Raw genomic sequence first — 14,598 nt, 5'->3', positions numbered from 1 at the left:
TGCCTGTTTGGTGCTGCTGCTGGTGCTCACCCAGTCTCATGCTGTGAGACAGTCGGTTCTGTCCACAGAGTAAGCAACTTGTGCCACGTATTTAATCATGTCTCCAGCTTGCTTTGCGCCGTCTGCTCTCTCTGCAGAGCGGACAGGACCATTTCTCTGCTTTGACTTAGCTGCAGGTCTCTCCTCTCCTAATGTCTGCTCCAGTGAGAGCTGGAATTAGAGAGGTTTCTGCATCATGCAGTTTGAAAATAAGAGTCCTTCCTGGCTGGCCTGGAAGGCTTCTCCTGGCATGTGGTGTATTTATGGTATCTGGATCCCCAGGCTTGACTCTAGAGAGCTGCATTCTCCTGCTTGCCTGCCTGGCGTGGAGCTTGGCAGGGAGCAGAGGCATGCTTGTCAGAGTGAGCTCTGCAGCGCTTGTGCTGCGAGAGGTCTGGGAACCTTGCCTGAAGTGCAGTCCTGATGCTGAAGGAGTGGGACAGAGCAGGAGAGAGGTTTGTTCTGAGCCTTTTTGTGACCTACTGCCAGCCAGGGACTGACTTGCTGTGACTGTAAGCTGCTTACTTTTGCTTTGCTTTTCTCACTGGTAAAATAGTTATGATGCTTCACTGAGAGGCTGAAGCTTTACGCAGCGTGGCCTAAAAGACACCCTGTGATTAAAAAATGCTGGAATAAATGCAGCAAGTTACCCCAGATACTACCCAAACAGATAGGTAGAGTAGAAGCACTGTAGTCTGACAGTCCTCTGCCTTGAGTGTGCTTTTTCTGCTCTTCTCCTTGAATGTAGTGCTCTGCTAATGGCAGGCTGTGTACAGATCTGTCTTTACACCTCCAGATCTTATGCGTAGCCAGGAGAGGCTGTGCAGGTGGTATTTGGAAAAATGCGTAATTCCATATGCTGTAAAAATAACTGCCCTGCTCTGCAACCATGTGAAGGCCAAATATGTGCAGTGGACACAATCCAAATTTTCAAGCATGCAATGGACTACTTTCTCCAAGAGACAGTTTTACCGAAACTGATGTAGCAAGCTCTAATTTAGTCCGTTGCTGCTCTATTATGGGTGAGCATCTGCCCTAAATTTGCTTGAATGGCAGATGAAGCACTAAATATGCTTCATAATGGCTCTGGTTTACGTATGGATGTTTTCAAATGCATTAGCGTCCTGCTATGAACAGATGGTTATAGGCTGGCAAGTTGTTTTATTCTGCATGGTGTTTACTGGTGAGAGAGCAGCCCGCTGTGGGTTATTTTCCTGAGCCTGGTAACAGGAGCTGAATAGAACTGAATATGTATCAGATTCGCAGGCTTTGTTCCTTTAACCTCTTGAACCGAGTTTGAGAGTTTTAAAGTCCTCAAACACTTTTTGGCCCCATGTGCTGGACAGAAAAATCTCTCTCCTGTTTTGATCTCAGCCTGTGCACAAGCTGCAATGCTCTCCTTCTGGCTGCAAGTGTCATTTGATTTGTTACAATAAAAGCTTCGTGTTCCCTTAGCAGCAGGCTCCCAGAAGAATTGAGAGGAACTGGGACGTCTTTGATGTGGTACCGTCCCGCGTACCTTCCCAGGGGTCTGTTCTTCTAAATCCTACTTTATGCTGTCAGTCCATCTCTGCGTTACCCAAGCGTGGTGGGGCTATTGAATTCAGAGCAGCGCCCCTGACCTTTTGGGACGGTGAATGCTCCCAGCCACCACATTTATTGTAAGACTCCTCTGCTTGGTAAAGTGCTGCTGATAGCTTTTCCTGGCCGTGCATTAACATGGCCTCTGCAAATGCCAGGTAGTGCATTTGCATCGTGGTATTGATCCATTCTGGCCGGTTAATTGGCCAGCACCCCGAGGGTCCCTCGCTTGTGAAGGAGCTTGTGAATGATGAGGAAACTGCTCAGACAAAGCAAGTGAGGTTTATTAGCACAGCACTAATGTAGCACTTTGGTGGGCAAAGCAAAGGATGGGAGTATGAAGTATGCATTTCTTACAGACTTGCCTGCTGGGATCCTGCAGGCTGGTGCCACAACACGTGCCACAGGCTGTCTTCTGCTTTCCTTCCTCCTGAAGTTTGCATCTGCCTCCTGCGGAGCAAATGTATAGCTGTTCCATGATAGATGGGCTTCGGAGAGCCAGTTTGTGTTGCTCAACTCATCCAGAAGAAACCCATTGCCTGGGTCCCTGTGTCCAGCTGACACTGGTGGGAGTCGTTCAGTTGGTGCACGAAGGTCTCTGGGCTGGGGTCTCTGGGGGGTCCCAGCTCAGGATGGAGCCATCTGGGCAGTGGTGGCCAAGGCCGTGGCATGCCAGTCTGCCCAGACTGTAACTGTGTAAGGTTGTGTCACCCAGAAGATATCACCAGTGTGCATAAAACTTCATGTGGTATGTTTTCCATACTGACACAACTGCCTGATTTACTGGTGGTGGTGGGAACGATCCTCTCATGCGGCCATGACATCTGGGTACAGTCATGTGGTGGGATTTGTCAGGGTGACTCTGAAACCTGTTTCACAGACTTGTGGTGGTTTTGGAATGTCCTTTTTACTATTGAAGACTCCCATGAATGTTTAGAGGGCTGAACACTTGCAGTCTTCAGCAGCATGCTGAAGTCCGGGCTCCAGATCGTGAGTGTTGATACCTGCAGACCTCAAGTCCTGCTGGTACGTGATTCATTCCTTTTTGAGAAACAGGTTTGCTTGCTGAGGGTTGGATGTAAACTTCAGCAAATGGGGTCAGGACACTTGCTGGAACAAGGTGACCTTTTTGTTTCGTAGCAGTGCCTGTGGTTTCTCTGAAGGGCAAGAATAGCAAGGTGAGCTTAATACTGGGAAACCGCTCTGTGCACTTATGTTTTCTGGTGCTCATGGAGGTTTGACTGGTTTAACACTAAGCTAGCAAGCTGTCCCCAGGTGCTGCGACATCCTTAAATTAATTGAGACTGCTGCTTTAAAGAGGAAATGTGGGAGGAGGCTGGTGACTTAGCTGCAGGGCTCAGGGAAAAGAGCAGATTTCCCAGTTGGAGTTTCCCAGGTGGACAAGTCTGTGTCCTGTTCTCCTCTTGCAGGACCTGGCTGTTGTGGGGTCACAGGAGTCCTCAGCAGTGAGGGAGGTATCACTGCCTTCCCAGATCAAGAGGAGAGTTTCCTGAGGATGACTTGGACTTGCTGCCCAAGAGTTTCCTGAAGGCTGTCACCATGTCAAATCTTGTCAGACTTTCTGCTCTAGGGCTGCTCTAAATATCAAGTAAATGGAGACCTTCAGATAAGGAGTTGGAGGAAAAGAGCAGCCTGAGGAAGTAGAGAAGGGGAAGCATTGCTCTCATCTTGAGTTTTGCTAAGATTTTTCTGGGAGACCAGCTGTGTGGTCCTTGAAACTTTCGACATGCAGATTCGAGCTGCCACCTCCCAGATTGCTAGTCTGGTGTGTTCTTCTGTATCGGAGGCCTGAAGCTCATTTTGGGCAGAGTAACATCTCTTGCAGGAAAACCTCACAAATCTAAAGGTGGCTTGGAGCGCATAGCGAAGTACTCGGCAGCAGTAATGTTCAGACTCTGGTGTGCCTGCCCTGGCCTCCAGGATTTGTAGTGCCTGGAAAATGTCTTCACAGTGAAATGAACTCATATGAATTTCCAAATGCTGTGCTGCTGAGTTCAGCCGGCAGAGCAGTCAGACCAAAGGGACTGTCATCTTTGAACTGTCTGTGGCCGATTTGAATGGCCCAGTGTACCGGTTACTGGGAGAAACAGAGCTCAGTCTTCCCCAGCACAGGCTCTCACCATGATCTGATCTGACTTTTCTCCTTAGGTGGTTCATTCTGGAGCCAGGACAGCATCGTGGTGAGATGCTGTGGGGGGCTGAAGGACATGGAAAAATGTACATCCCGTGGCAGGATGTCTGTGAATTGCTCTTGGGACATGTCTCTGCCTCATTTTCTCAGGTGGGATGCAGGATTACAACTACGTGTGGGCCAACTGCTTTGAGATCACATTGGAGCTGTCCTGCTGCAAATATCCGCCGACCTCCGAGCTTCAGCAGGAGTGGGAGAACAACCGGGACTCTCTCCTTGCTTTCATTGAGACGGTAGTGTGGGCTGGGACGGGGTGCGGGGGCAGCAGCTGTGAAACCCGCGTGTCCGTGGTGGGCTGAGAGCACCGTGTTCAGTTGCTCTTGTGGCTTTGTTTGCTGCGTGTGGTAACAGAACTGCTGCAGTTGCTGTGCAGAGGTCGGTGGCTACAAAGCTGCTGTGTATCTCTGTGGTTCTGCCACAGGTCCCACATCCTCCACGATAGCAGAACTCTGCTCAGCGGGGGCCTTGTGGGGTTCGGTGTTAAACAGAGGGACCGATCAGCGTGGTTCTCATTATTAAGTAACGCAGAGTACCTGTATGGCCTCAGCGCCGTGAACCTCCAGTGACGTTCAAAAGCACCAACACTGCTGAGACCTTGGCTTGCAGAGTCCTCTGCCAGGCTGTCTCCAGATGCCCATGTATGAGTTGAGTAGGTGACAGTTTAGGCTGGGAAGGGAGGCAGGTGCATTTTGTCTCTCAGTATGGCCTGTAGCCTTGCTACGTTCATATTGCGTGCCCATGCCGATGAAATAGATGGTTTGTTAGGGAGGATCAGTTCTGAGATCTCGCTGCCTTCCCAGTGCATGCTGGAATTCCTGTCCTTGCTGTCTGGCCAAGCACTGTCTGAATCGTGGGCCGTTTGTGTCTTTGCCTGGCAGCTGTCCTCTGCTGCCTTTGGGGAAGGGCAGGGGGTTATTGCTGGGGGAGGACACGGTTCCCCTGATGTTGCCTGTCTTCAGCCGGGCTCTTGCATTGTTTTCCTCAGGTCCACATTGGTGTGAAAGGCTTTGTCAGGGACGCAGTCACTGGAGCTGGCCTGGAGAACGCAACCATTGTTGTTGCCGGTATTGCTCATAACATCACAGCGGGCAAATGGGGCGATTACCACCGACTGCTTGTGCCTGGGACCTACAACGTGACCGCAGTTGTAATGGGGTAATGTTTCTGTGTTAGCCTGTGTCTGCTGCCAACTGCTCATGTTCCTTCACTTGATTTCTTCCCCCAAAGCATCTTGTTGTGTATTTAAGGGGCTTGGCTGGAAGCTGCAGGAGTAAAAGACTCCAGCGTAGAGCTGCAGCTGTGTTTGTTCACCCCATGCCCCGCTGCAGCGGGGTGCTGTTGGGTGCACAGCATTTCTGTCACCTTTGATTGCTTGTATCAACCTGCATCTTACTTTCTGGGCAAAGGGAGAAAGCGGAGTAGAGTCACCCCAGTAAGAGTTTGTGTTGTGTCAAGTCCGCGTCTAAACGTGTAGCTTGCCCTAGGCTAGCCCTGTGATACACCTGTGGCTTCTTCCCCCGTGAGTCTGTAAACAGGAACTCGTGCCTCTGTGACACAGCAAGGACAGCAGCGTAGTTTGGTCCGGTGGCAGTGGGATGAGTCCTGTCAGCTTGTTCGCTGGTGAATCTCTCACATAGTCGTTAGCATGCCAGCGTGTTTGGGCTGGGAGGAGTAGACTGGAGTGGTGGAGAGGCCTCTGTTCTGCAGAGCCTGCTTGCTAAAGCCAGCTGTTTTTTCACAGTTACACACCAGTGACCAGAGAGAACATTGAGGTGAAGGAGGGAGCTGCAACAGAAGTGGATTTCTCCTTGCAGCCAACTGTAATGCCACCAGCTCTTAACGTCACGCAGTTCACAGCAACGCCTGCTCCTGTCTCTACCATCACCCCCACCCCTGTGCAGGCAGAGGCCCCAAGCCCAACTTCTCTTCATCAACCCATCCAACCTGTGGACTTCCGCCACCATCACTTTTCAGACATGGAGATCTTTCTGCGGCGGTATGCCAACGAGTACCCCAACATAACCCGACTCTACTCTGTGGGCAAGTCCGTGGAGCTGCGGGAGCTCTATGTAATGGAGATCTCTGACAACCCTGGCATCCATGAAGCAGGTAACATGGGAAATCCTTTTTAGCGAGGCACAAATGCGAGTGACAGACCCTTTGCATTGGGAGACTGGGCGGGGCAAAAGGGAGCTGGCACCTGTCTGAGGAGAGACTGACCTGCTCCTTGCAGTATCCTTTCTAAAAAGACCAGGTGCAGTGGGTGGCACTAGTTGTGTTAAAGAGCGTTGCTGGGGACATCTACACTGGTTGTGGAGCTCTGGGGACAGAAGAACCAAGGGGCTTCCCTGAAACAATGTTCATCCTTTTTGATGTTGTGGGAGCAGAAGGGTAAATTTTAGGTAGACACCCTCCAGCTCTGCAGAAAGGCCTGAGAGAGAGCAATGCTCAGGGTGGTGAGATGTCTCCAAGCTTTAATGTAGTGGTTATAATTGTCTCTTTGGTGTGGCCATGTGTATACAGGTGAGCCGGAGTTCAAGTACATCGGTAACATGCATGGGAATGAAGTTGTGGGGCGAGAGCTTCTCCTGAACCTCATCGAGTACCTCTGCAAGAACTTCGGCACAGATCCTGAAGTGACTGACTTGGTCCGGAGCACACGGATCCACATCATGCCATCCATGAACCCTGATGGCTATGAGAAGTCCCAGGAAGGTAGGTAGTGCTGTCTGTGCTGAAACACCTGTGGGGTTTCTAGCTCTAAGAACAAGCCTTTGGGTTCATGGTACCTCCCTGAGAAATCTGGCAGCCTTGCTGGAGCAGAAGTGCTCTCCGCACAGGGAGGCGGGGAAGGGACTTGGTGCGTGCTGTGGGATGAGTGGGCGGACCCTGCACTGCAGGATGTGGGCGGTCGACTGATGCTTGAAGCTGTTGGAGAGAGCTCTTATCCTTCAGCAGTGCTATATGCTACCCCTGATTGGGTCCCCTTATGGTTTGTGGCTATCCCAAGGCTTATTTTAAAAAAAAGACATTCCTTTGACACAGCTCATACTTGCTGTGCTTTGGTCCATGCTCTTAGTAATATGGGATGTGGGAGCCAAGCTGTCTGCAGAGCGCTTGTCCAAGGATAATATAGACTTTTATCGTGATGTTGAAATTGCAAAAACATCCTTCGGGGAAGTCCTTAAAACTGCATGGCTCTTGCAGATTGGCAGAACAAAGTCTGACCAGAATGATTTTCTGGAAGCAGAGCTCTGCTTGGGTTTAACAAAGAACTTGTCCGGCGGGTTTGAGAAGGTGAGCTCTGAGGTTTCTGCGGTTGTGACATCCGGCTGCTGGGGTTGTTCATGGTTCGCTGCCTTTCTTGCTATGGTCTGGCTGGCACTGAAAGCCTGTGCAAACAGCCGCTGAAAGGGCCCTCGCACACCTCTGTGCACAGAGCAGGCCTGTCGCTGAAGGAGAGTGTGGGTGTCCCCTCACTCGGGGGTGTAGGAAGCCAGCACTGTTGTGCTCTCTGCTGTCTTCCATTAACTGACAGTTGTAAGCTCTGTAGTTAAGAGGATGAAGCTGCTGCACCGAAGTGGGAACTTGCATAGGGCACAAGCTTAAACTGGGTTTAATTTTCAGGAGACAGAGGAGGTACCGTTGGCAGAAACAACAGTAACAACTACGACCTGAACCGGAACTTCCCAGATCAGTTTTTCCACGTGGCAGACCCTCCGCAGCCAGAAACTCTCGCTGTCATGACCTGGTTAAAGGCTTACCCATTTGTGCTCTCAGCAAACCTGCACGGAGGTATGGCAGCCAAACCGAGCTCCGTCCTTTGCACTGAGGTTCAAGGGATGGGAGGTTGCAGGGCTATCTCCATGGTGGTCTAGGCATGAACTGAGGAGCTCTTGCAGAGAGCTCCCTGCCCTTGGCATTGCTGGGAAATGGCAGGAGCGAAGGCAGCCAGGTTCCTGCAATGGGGGTAGGGCCATTTCCAAAGGGCCTACACGAACAAAGAGTAACCCAAACCTTTTGTTCATGCTGCTGGAAGATGGCTCAGAAGCTGGAAACAGAGGGTGAAAATCTTGTCCCCAAGCACATTTGTAGGCAGTTGAAGAGGCTGCTGGGAGGATCACAACCACTTCTCTGAAGGGAGCACATGCATTGGGGAGTAGCTAGCTCATTGCCCTTTGGGGGGAGATGGGAATGGACTCTTGTCAGTGGCTGCTGAGCACCTGGGTCTGGGAATGTGATATGGTGCTGTGGCTGTTGGAGGCTTCATAGTATTTATAAAATGAAGGGAACGAGATGTAATCCTGAGGGTTCCCTGCCTTGAATTGCATGGCGGAACTATGAAATTTGCTGTAATTTAATTATCTTTTTGGAGTGATCTAAATTAAGTCTCTGTATTACAGCTTATTCCCGAGACAGTTTGTCTGCTGTCTTGTAGCTGTGGTAACTTGCAGGTGGTTGCTTTGTGCTAGCATGTTTAATTTTGTTGTGCAGAAGTACCGTGTGTGGGTACGAGGGAGCTGGCAGTTCTCCAGCAGCGGTGGTGTCTGGGGTTCCACGGTGCTATTAGTACAACTTGCTTAGGGAAAGCTTCAGTAAGCCAAAGATGTTATAACCTGACAATGCTTGCAACAAACTCCAGAAGGCTGAAAAACTACAGCAGTTGGGCCAAGGGTACTATGCATGTTCTAGGAAATTCCTCCCCTTGCTTTCTCTCCTCTGTGAAAGCAATTATTATGAGGTTGTGCTCATCCCTCCTGCGTGTAAGAGCCAAACCTTTGATGTGTCATGGCCTGGGTTCACCTTCCCAACTGGGTGTGGTCTTGTCTACTCCTGTGCTTTTGTTGTTTCTTCTAGCCACTGGGCTTAATGCTTTGTTTAATGCCAAATCTTAAGAAACAGAAGACTTGGCACCCTTTGGAGCAAAAGGAAAACTTCCCCTATTAGGCTGAGGGATCACTTGGAAAGCGTGCAAGTACGAGTCAAAGCTTGTTTCCCCTGCAGGTTCTCTGGTGGTTAATTACCCCTTTGATGATGATGAACAAGGAATAGCCTTATACAGTAAATCCCCAGACGATGCTGTGTTTCAGCAGCTGGCGCTTTCCTATTCCAAGGTAAAGCTCTAACGGGAAAACAGGCACATCCTGCTGGGTTAACTCCTGACGCTGTCAGGAACCTCCTGAGTGGCTGGTAGAGGGTGCAGGCACTGCGGGTGCCTGGTGTTGCAGGCACAGCAGGAGGGTCCTGCGGGAGGCTCGTGTTCCATCAGTGGATGTCCAGCATGTTCTGTCTGCAGGCACCGTAGGAGGAGCGCTCTGTGCAGGCGCGGGGGCCATGTGCACTGGAGGGTGGTAGAAAATTTTGAAAACACGGGCCGGGAGGAGAGCAAGGATGTCTATGGGTCGTGGTTGGGTGTGGGTGCAGTCTGTTTGTGCTACAGCCATACAAACATGCCTGCATGAACCTCTGGGTTTGGCAACCCACGTGTGTGACTAATGTTAGAACAAAGGTGCCAGTGGCTGTAGAGTGCAGAGACTCAGCTTCACATGTTGCGTCTTGTTTTTTAGGAAAATACAAAGATGTATCAGGGAAGCCCTTGTAAGGATATGTACCCCACCGAGTACTTCCTGCATGGCATCACTAATGGGGCTCAGTGGTACAACGTTCCAGGTAAAGTAGACCTTAAATCTCTTGCACTGTTTTTCTCCAAGTTAATGCACGTGCAGCTTGAAGAATTTAGTCTGATCAGTCACAAACTCTGCGTTGGTCAGCCCAGATTACTGGGACTCGGGTTTCTTTTTATAACTTCTTAAATAAAGTGCCCAGATAAAGCTATACCTGAGGGAAGGAATTTATAGTGTAGTTTTTCTGGCTATTAGCAAAATAGTTTCATAAAATTTTACAGCAGTATATTAGCATGAAAGGTATTTACAAGAAGGATGGCTATTTGCTATTTTGGCATCCCTTTGAAGCTTGAATCTTGCCCTGTGTAAAAGCCTTCTCTCTTCAACTATAAAATGCATGCTGTAGTTTGTACTTCATCTTTCTCTACTATCCGATATATGTATTTTTTTTTTTGAGCTGTAGTACAATTGCCTTCAGGAGACCTTGTCAAAACTTTTTTTACATTCCTGTTGTAGGTGGGATGCAAGACTGGAATTACTTGCATACGAACTGCTTTGAAGTGACCATTGAGTTGGGCTGTGTGAAATATCCAAAAGCTGAGGAGCTGCCAAAGTACTGGGAGCAGAACCGCCGATCTCTCCTCCAGTTCATGAAACAGGTGAGACACTTTGACCCCAAGCAATTGCGTGAGCTGCCTTGGGGGTTTGCATTAGGTGTGCCAGAATGAACAGGCTAATCTGCCAGCTGAAGCAGGTGCTGCTTCCTGGCCAGACTGGGTCCCTGCTCCACAGAAATCATCCCCATCAGAACATGTCTTGACTCTTCTCCCCTCCTTCTCAACGTACCAAAAATCTGTATGGAAACAGCAGCCAGGGGATGCAGGTGTGGGCTTTTTATTTACTGCTACCTTGGTTTTCCCTACGCTGGAGTGGCCTTTACGTGCTGTTCCCATCTGAGTTCGGGCTGGTGGTAGTGCTGCACGCCTGGGGCATGCAAACAAGGGTGTGGAGCAAGGAGTGCTGTGGTGGCACCCTGAACAATTGCCCATTGTACTCATCAGGTGATCTTCGTCCACACCACCTGCTGGCGAGTCTAACCTGAACCCTTTTGGAACACATTGCTCCTCTGGGAATGCTGAACCTCCTGGGCTGGGAGCTGGTGGGATCTGGGTGTCAGTGATCCCACAGCGATGTGTGGGGTGCGAGGCAGAGCAAGGGCTGGCACTCAGCAGGGCTCTGGGTCTGTGCTCAGGTTCACCACGGCGTCTGGGGATTTGTGCTGGATGCTGTGGACGGAAGGGGCATTCTCAACGCCACCATCAGCGTTGCCGACATCAACCATCCGGTGACCACCTACAAGGATGGAGACTACTGGCGCCTCTTGGTCCAGGGGACGTACAAAATCACAGCATCTGCCCGAGGGTGAGCGAGCCATGGCACAAGGACCAAACAGCTGTAGGACTGACTTCCCAGGCAGGAGTAGTCCCATCGCGTCTGCCTACAGCAGGTGTAGGCATGGGTGTTTCTCCTGCCCTCTGGCCTGTGCAGAGTTAGCAATATGATGCTACCCTGATGTCAAAGACTGCTCACCTGACGCCAGTGTACAATCCAAATCTTCCCTTGTTTGGAGGTGGTGTGGGGAAGCAGTTGATAACAGTGTCTTTAGAGGAAATTCTCTTGCAGGCAGCTGCCCACAGAAATGACTTCATCACTTCAACCACTGCCAAAACCTTTGCGTTAAAGCAGCCTGACTTGCTGTCCTGCCAGTCTGCCACGTAACCCTGCACCACCTGAGCCAAAAGCAGCTCAGCGCCATGTTGGGCCCTGAGCTGCTCCCTGTCCTCCTGCCATTCCCATGTCCCTTTGAAGTGTTCTTGCTCTTTGTTTTTATGCTTCTCACTTTTGACTGGGGAGCAGTAGCAGTCCCATGTGAGTGTCTATTCAGGAAGGGGGGTGGCTTGTTGTGTGAGGCCTTGAACCCCTGACGTTTCCTTGTGCCTTCTCTTCCCTGTGTAGGTATGATCCAGTCACTAAGACAGTGGAAGTTGGCAGCAAAGGTGGGGTGCAAGTCAACTTCAGTCTTTCACGGACGGACATCAAAGTGGAGGAGGGGAAGGTGCCAGTCTTGAACACCCCAGACACCAGCGACCCCAGCGAGAAGGAGTTTGAGACCCTAATCAAAGACCTCTCTGCTGAGAATGGCCTGGAGCACCTCCTGCTTACCTCCTCGGGGGATGTCTCTCCTTACCGATACCGCTCGTACAAGGACCTCTCTGAGTTCCTCCGAGGCCTCTATCTGAACTACCCGCACATCACAAACCTCACCAGGTGAAAACTCAAAGCAGCAGTGCTCAGCTCCTCCCTGAGCAGCAGCCTGTGGTAGGGAAGCGGTGAAACGACGAGCCATGAACGCAGTGCAGAGATGGGGAGCCTGTCCTTCCCCTTCCCTGTTGTCCTTGAGTTCGAGGGAGCCCCGCGTGTAAGGGCATGGTGGCAGAGCACTGGCTGCAGGGACTCGCAGATGCACCCATGTGCTTTTTCCTGAGACATCATTTTACTGACTTAAACCTGGGGTGCCTGGGACTGGCGATATTCCCAGCATTGATATCCCAAGCTTCTGCAAATATCTCTGTTCCATGCTCTCTATTTCCTCTGCTTTCCAAATCGTTTCTGACATCCCTGCTAAAGAGTCCCCAGCAAAAGTGATCAAATTTGACTTACAAATCTCAAATGGCTTTTTTTGATTGTCTGCCTTCAGATTTTAATTCAATAGCGCAAGACATGTTTGAGTTAGCTTGCCCTGAGCCAAGGTCTCTGCCCTCCTGCAGGAGACCAGCTGTCTGCAGTCCTCTGCTTTCCTTTGTGACCTGTAGCGCTTACCCTCTGTCAGCTTTAGAAAGCACAAATCTTTGTCACAGGACCTCATTTGCTTGTTGCTACCAGGCACAACATGCTCATGTGCTGTCCCCGCTGGTGCCAAGGCTGCTTTTCTGATCTGTAGCCTCTATTGTCTGTCCAGTTGCATCAGCCCCGATTGTGTTCCCTGCTTTGCTTGCATTCAGTTTGCTAACTTAATGGCATGACTGTAGCAACAACTTCTGCATTACTGGAAATAGACCTGCTTTTGTCCTCTAAACAGGTGCTTTATAAATTAGTTTGATGCCCAGATGTATCCTGCTCCGAAGGAGAGAGAGACAGAAAAAAAAACCAAAAAAAACCCCCAACATTGGAAGCACAGAGGCATTTAGCAGTTCCACATTTACGGTGATATAGGCTATATAGAGATATATGGAGCATTGGGCATCCTGTACATCTGGACCTGGACACATTCTTACACAGATGCTTGTGTTCAAACTGATGTTCATAGTGAATTTGGTTCAGTGCTGCTGCAAATCTCTCATGATGGGGTTGTGTTTTGTGTGTCACGTGTCTCTGCAGCCTCCTCGTGGAGGTAGGCAGCAGTTCCTTTCCACACTGGGATTTCTCCATGAGGTCAGGCTAGGGGTGCGGCTCCGTTCCTGAGCTGATGCTCTGGTTTCTCATCTCTTGGCAGTTTGGGTCAGAGCGTCGAGTTCCGTCAGATCTGGTCCCTCGAAATATCCAACAAGCCCAACCAGTCCGAGCCTGAGGAGCCAAAGATCCGCTTTGTTGCTGGTATTCATGGAAATGCTCCCGTCGGTACAGAGCTGCTCCTGGCACTGGCAGAATTTCTTTGCATGAACTACAAGAAGAACGCTGCTGTTACAAAGGTGAGAAGCCAATGCAAGGGGCCATCTTGGTGCCCTGCAGTTATATCCTGAGAAAACAGTGCTCACGGGGAGAGACTTGTCTTGTTAACAGTGGCTTGTGGGTTGCAGCGATCCCACACGTAATAGGGAGGTGGTGTGAAATCCACGGGGCCAGTGGGAACCTCTGACTGCTGATATCAATATAAGCAGCAGTTCCTAGAATGAGATCCAGACAAATGAGATGTACAGAGAATGAACCCTACTAATTGCACTTTATGCACTGTTTCTCCTCCTTTTGTTCAGCTGATTGACCGAACACGGATTGTGATTGTGCCTTCCCTGAATCCAGACGGACGTGAGATAGCGCAGGAGAGAGGCTGCACGTCGAAGATAGGCCAGACTAATGCTCATGGCAGAGATCTGGACACAGACTTCACAAGTAAAGCGAACTAAAGCAAAGTGATGTGTAGTGTCCTGTAGAAATGCAGGCTGCTGTAGAAGCCTCCTGCTAGCTGCTCTAGGGTTGGGTGTAGCCCTTTGGTTACAGGGTCTACCTGTAAAGAGAGCAGCACTCTGCCCTGGAGCCCAGGCAGCACAGCTGCTGGGAAGCTTCCAAAGCTTGGATCCCCCTTGCAGATGGTAATTTGCAGTCCCTTATTTGCAAGGCAAAGACAAAGCAGAGCTCTCTAGGAATAGTCCAGAGGTTGGACAACACCAAATGTATTTTTCCTGTTAATTGATTTCTTTCAACCCCCCATTTCTGAAAAAATGCCCTCTGTTCATGCTCCCTGGAAACAGTCTCCTTTTTTCATGCTTTTCTGGTTTCCATGTAACTGCTTGCTGTATCCATAGCACTGTATCAGTGCTATGCCCACTCTTCTTGGGGATGAAGTGTTCTCTCTGCCAGGTTTGGCTGGGATCATCCCAAATGCTTTCATAAGAAAATGTCAGTTCAGTGACATTGAGGAGGGCAAACACACACATGAAATACCCTCTGTATCACAAAAGTAAATAGCTTGGGGAAATAGTGGTCTGGCACGTTTGTTTAGCTTTGCAGATGAATTCCCCCATGGGTAGTGTGGCCTAGGTGCTTTACTTGATGTCAGGTGCATCTGCTGAGGTCTAACAAATACCTTTTAATGCATGCAGCAGACTTAATTTCAGACATAAACAAAGAATGTCCTTCTGCTGTCCTCTCAAATAGCAGAGGAAACTGTTGTCAACAGTTTCTTTTCTATTTTTTTGTTCTGATTTACAGGCAATTACTCCCGGTACTCGGGGACACGAGAGCCTGAGACCAAAGCCATCATAGAGAACTTGATATTGAAGCAGGATTTCAGCCTCTCTGTTGCACTAGATGGAGGATCTCTGCTTGTCACTTACCCATATGATAAGCCAGCGCAGACAGGTATGA

At 50.0% G+C, this 14,598-nt stretch overlaps 1 protein-coding gene across 1 annotated transcript in view; it reads left to right on the top strand.

Moving 5' to 3' along the window:
* Positions 1 to 14,598, top strand: part of CPD (carboxypeptidase D) — a 28,074-nt gene that overhangs the window by 7,436 nt on the left and 6,040 nt on the right. Inside the window, exons 3-15 of the mRNA XM_075518354.1 lie at positions 3,923 to 4,065; positions 4,818 to 4,987; positions 5,574 to 5,941; positions 6,356 to 6,547; positions 7,460 to 7,627; positions 8,837 to 8,946; positions 9,400 to 9,502; positions 9,973 to 10,115; positions 10,709 to 10,878; positions 11,473 to 11,784; positions 13,010 to 13,205; positions 13,488 to 13,623; positions 14,443 to 14,592. Of these exons, the coding sequence (XP_075374469.1) occupies positions 3,923 to 4,065; positions 4,818 to 4,987; positions 5,574 to 5,941; positions 6,356 to 6,547; positions 7,460 to 7,627; positions 8,837 to 8,946; positions 9,400 to 9,502; positions 9,973 to 10,115; positions 10,709 to 10,878; positions 11,473 to 11,784; positions 13,010 to 13,205; positions 13,488 to 13,623; positions 14,443 to 14,592 (2,361 nt within the window). The remainder of the gene's footprint in view (positions 1 to 3,922; positions 4,066 to 4,817; positions 4,988 to 5,573; positions 5,942 to 6,355; positions 6,548 to 7,459; positions 7,628 to 8,836; positions 8,947 to 9,399; positions 9,503 to 9,972; positions 10,116 to 10,708; positions 10,879 to 11,472; positions 11,785 to 13,009; positions 13,206 to 13,487; positions 13,624 to 14,442; positions 14,593 to 14,598) is intronic.

This window comes from Mycteria americana, chromosome 15 (assembly GCF_035582795.1).
Source record: "Mycteria americana isolate JAX WOST 10 ecotype Jacksonville Zoo and Gardens chromosome 15, USCA_MyAme_1.0, whole genome shotgun sequence".
In the NCBI taxonomy this organism is placed as follows: Eukaryota; Metazoa; Chordata; class Aves; order Ciconiiformes; family Ciconiidae; genus Mycteria; species Mycteria americana.
This window is presented reverse-complemented; position numbering and strand designations above follow the sequence as displayed.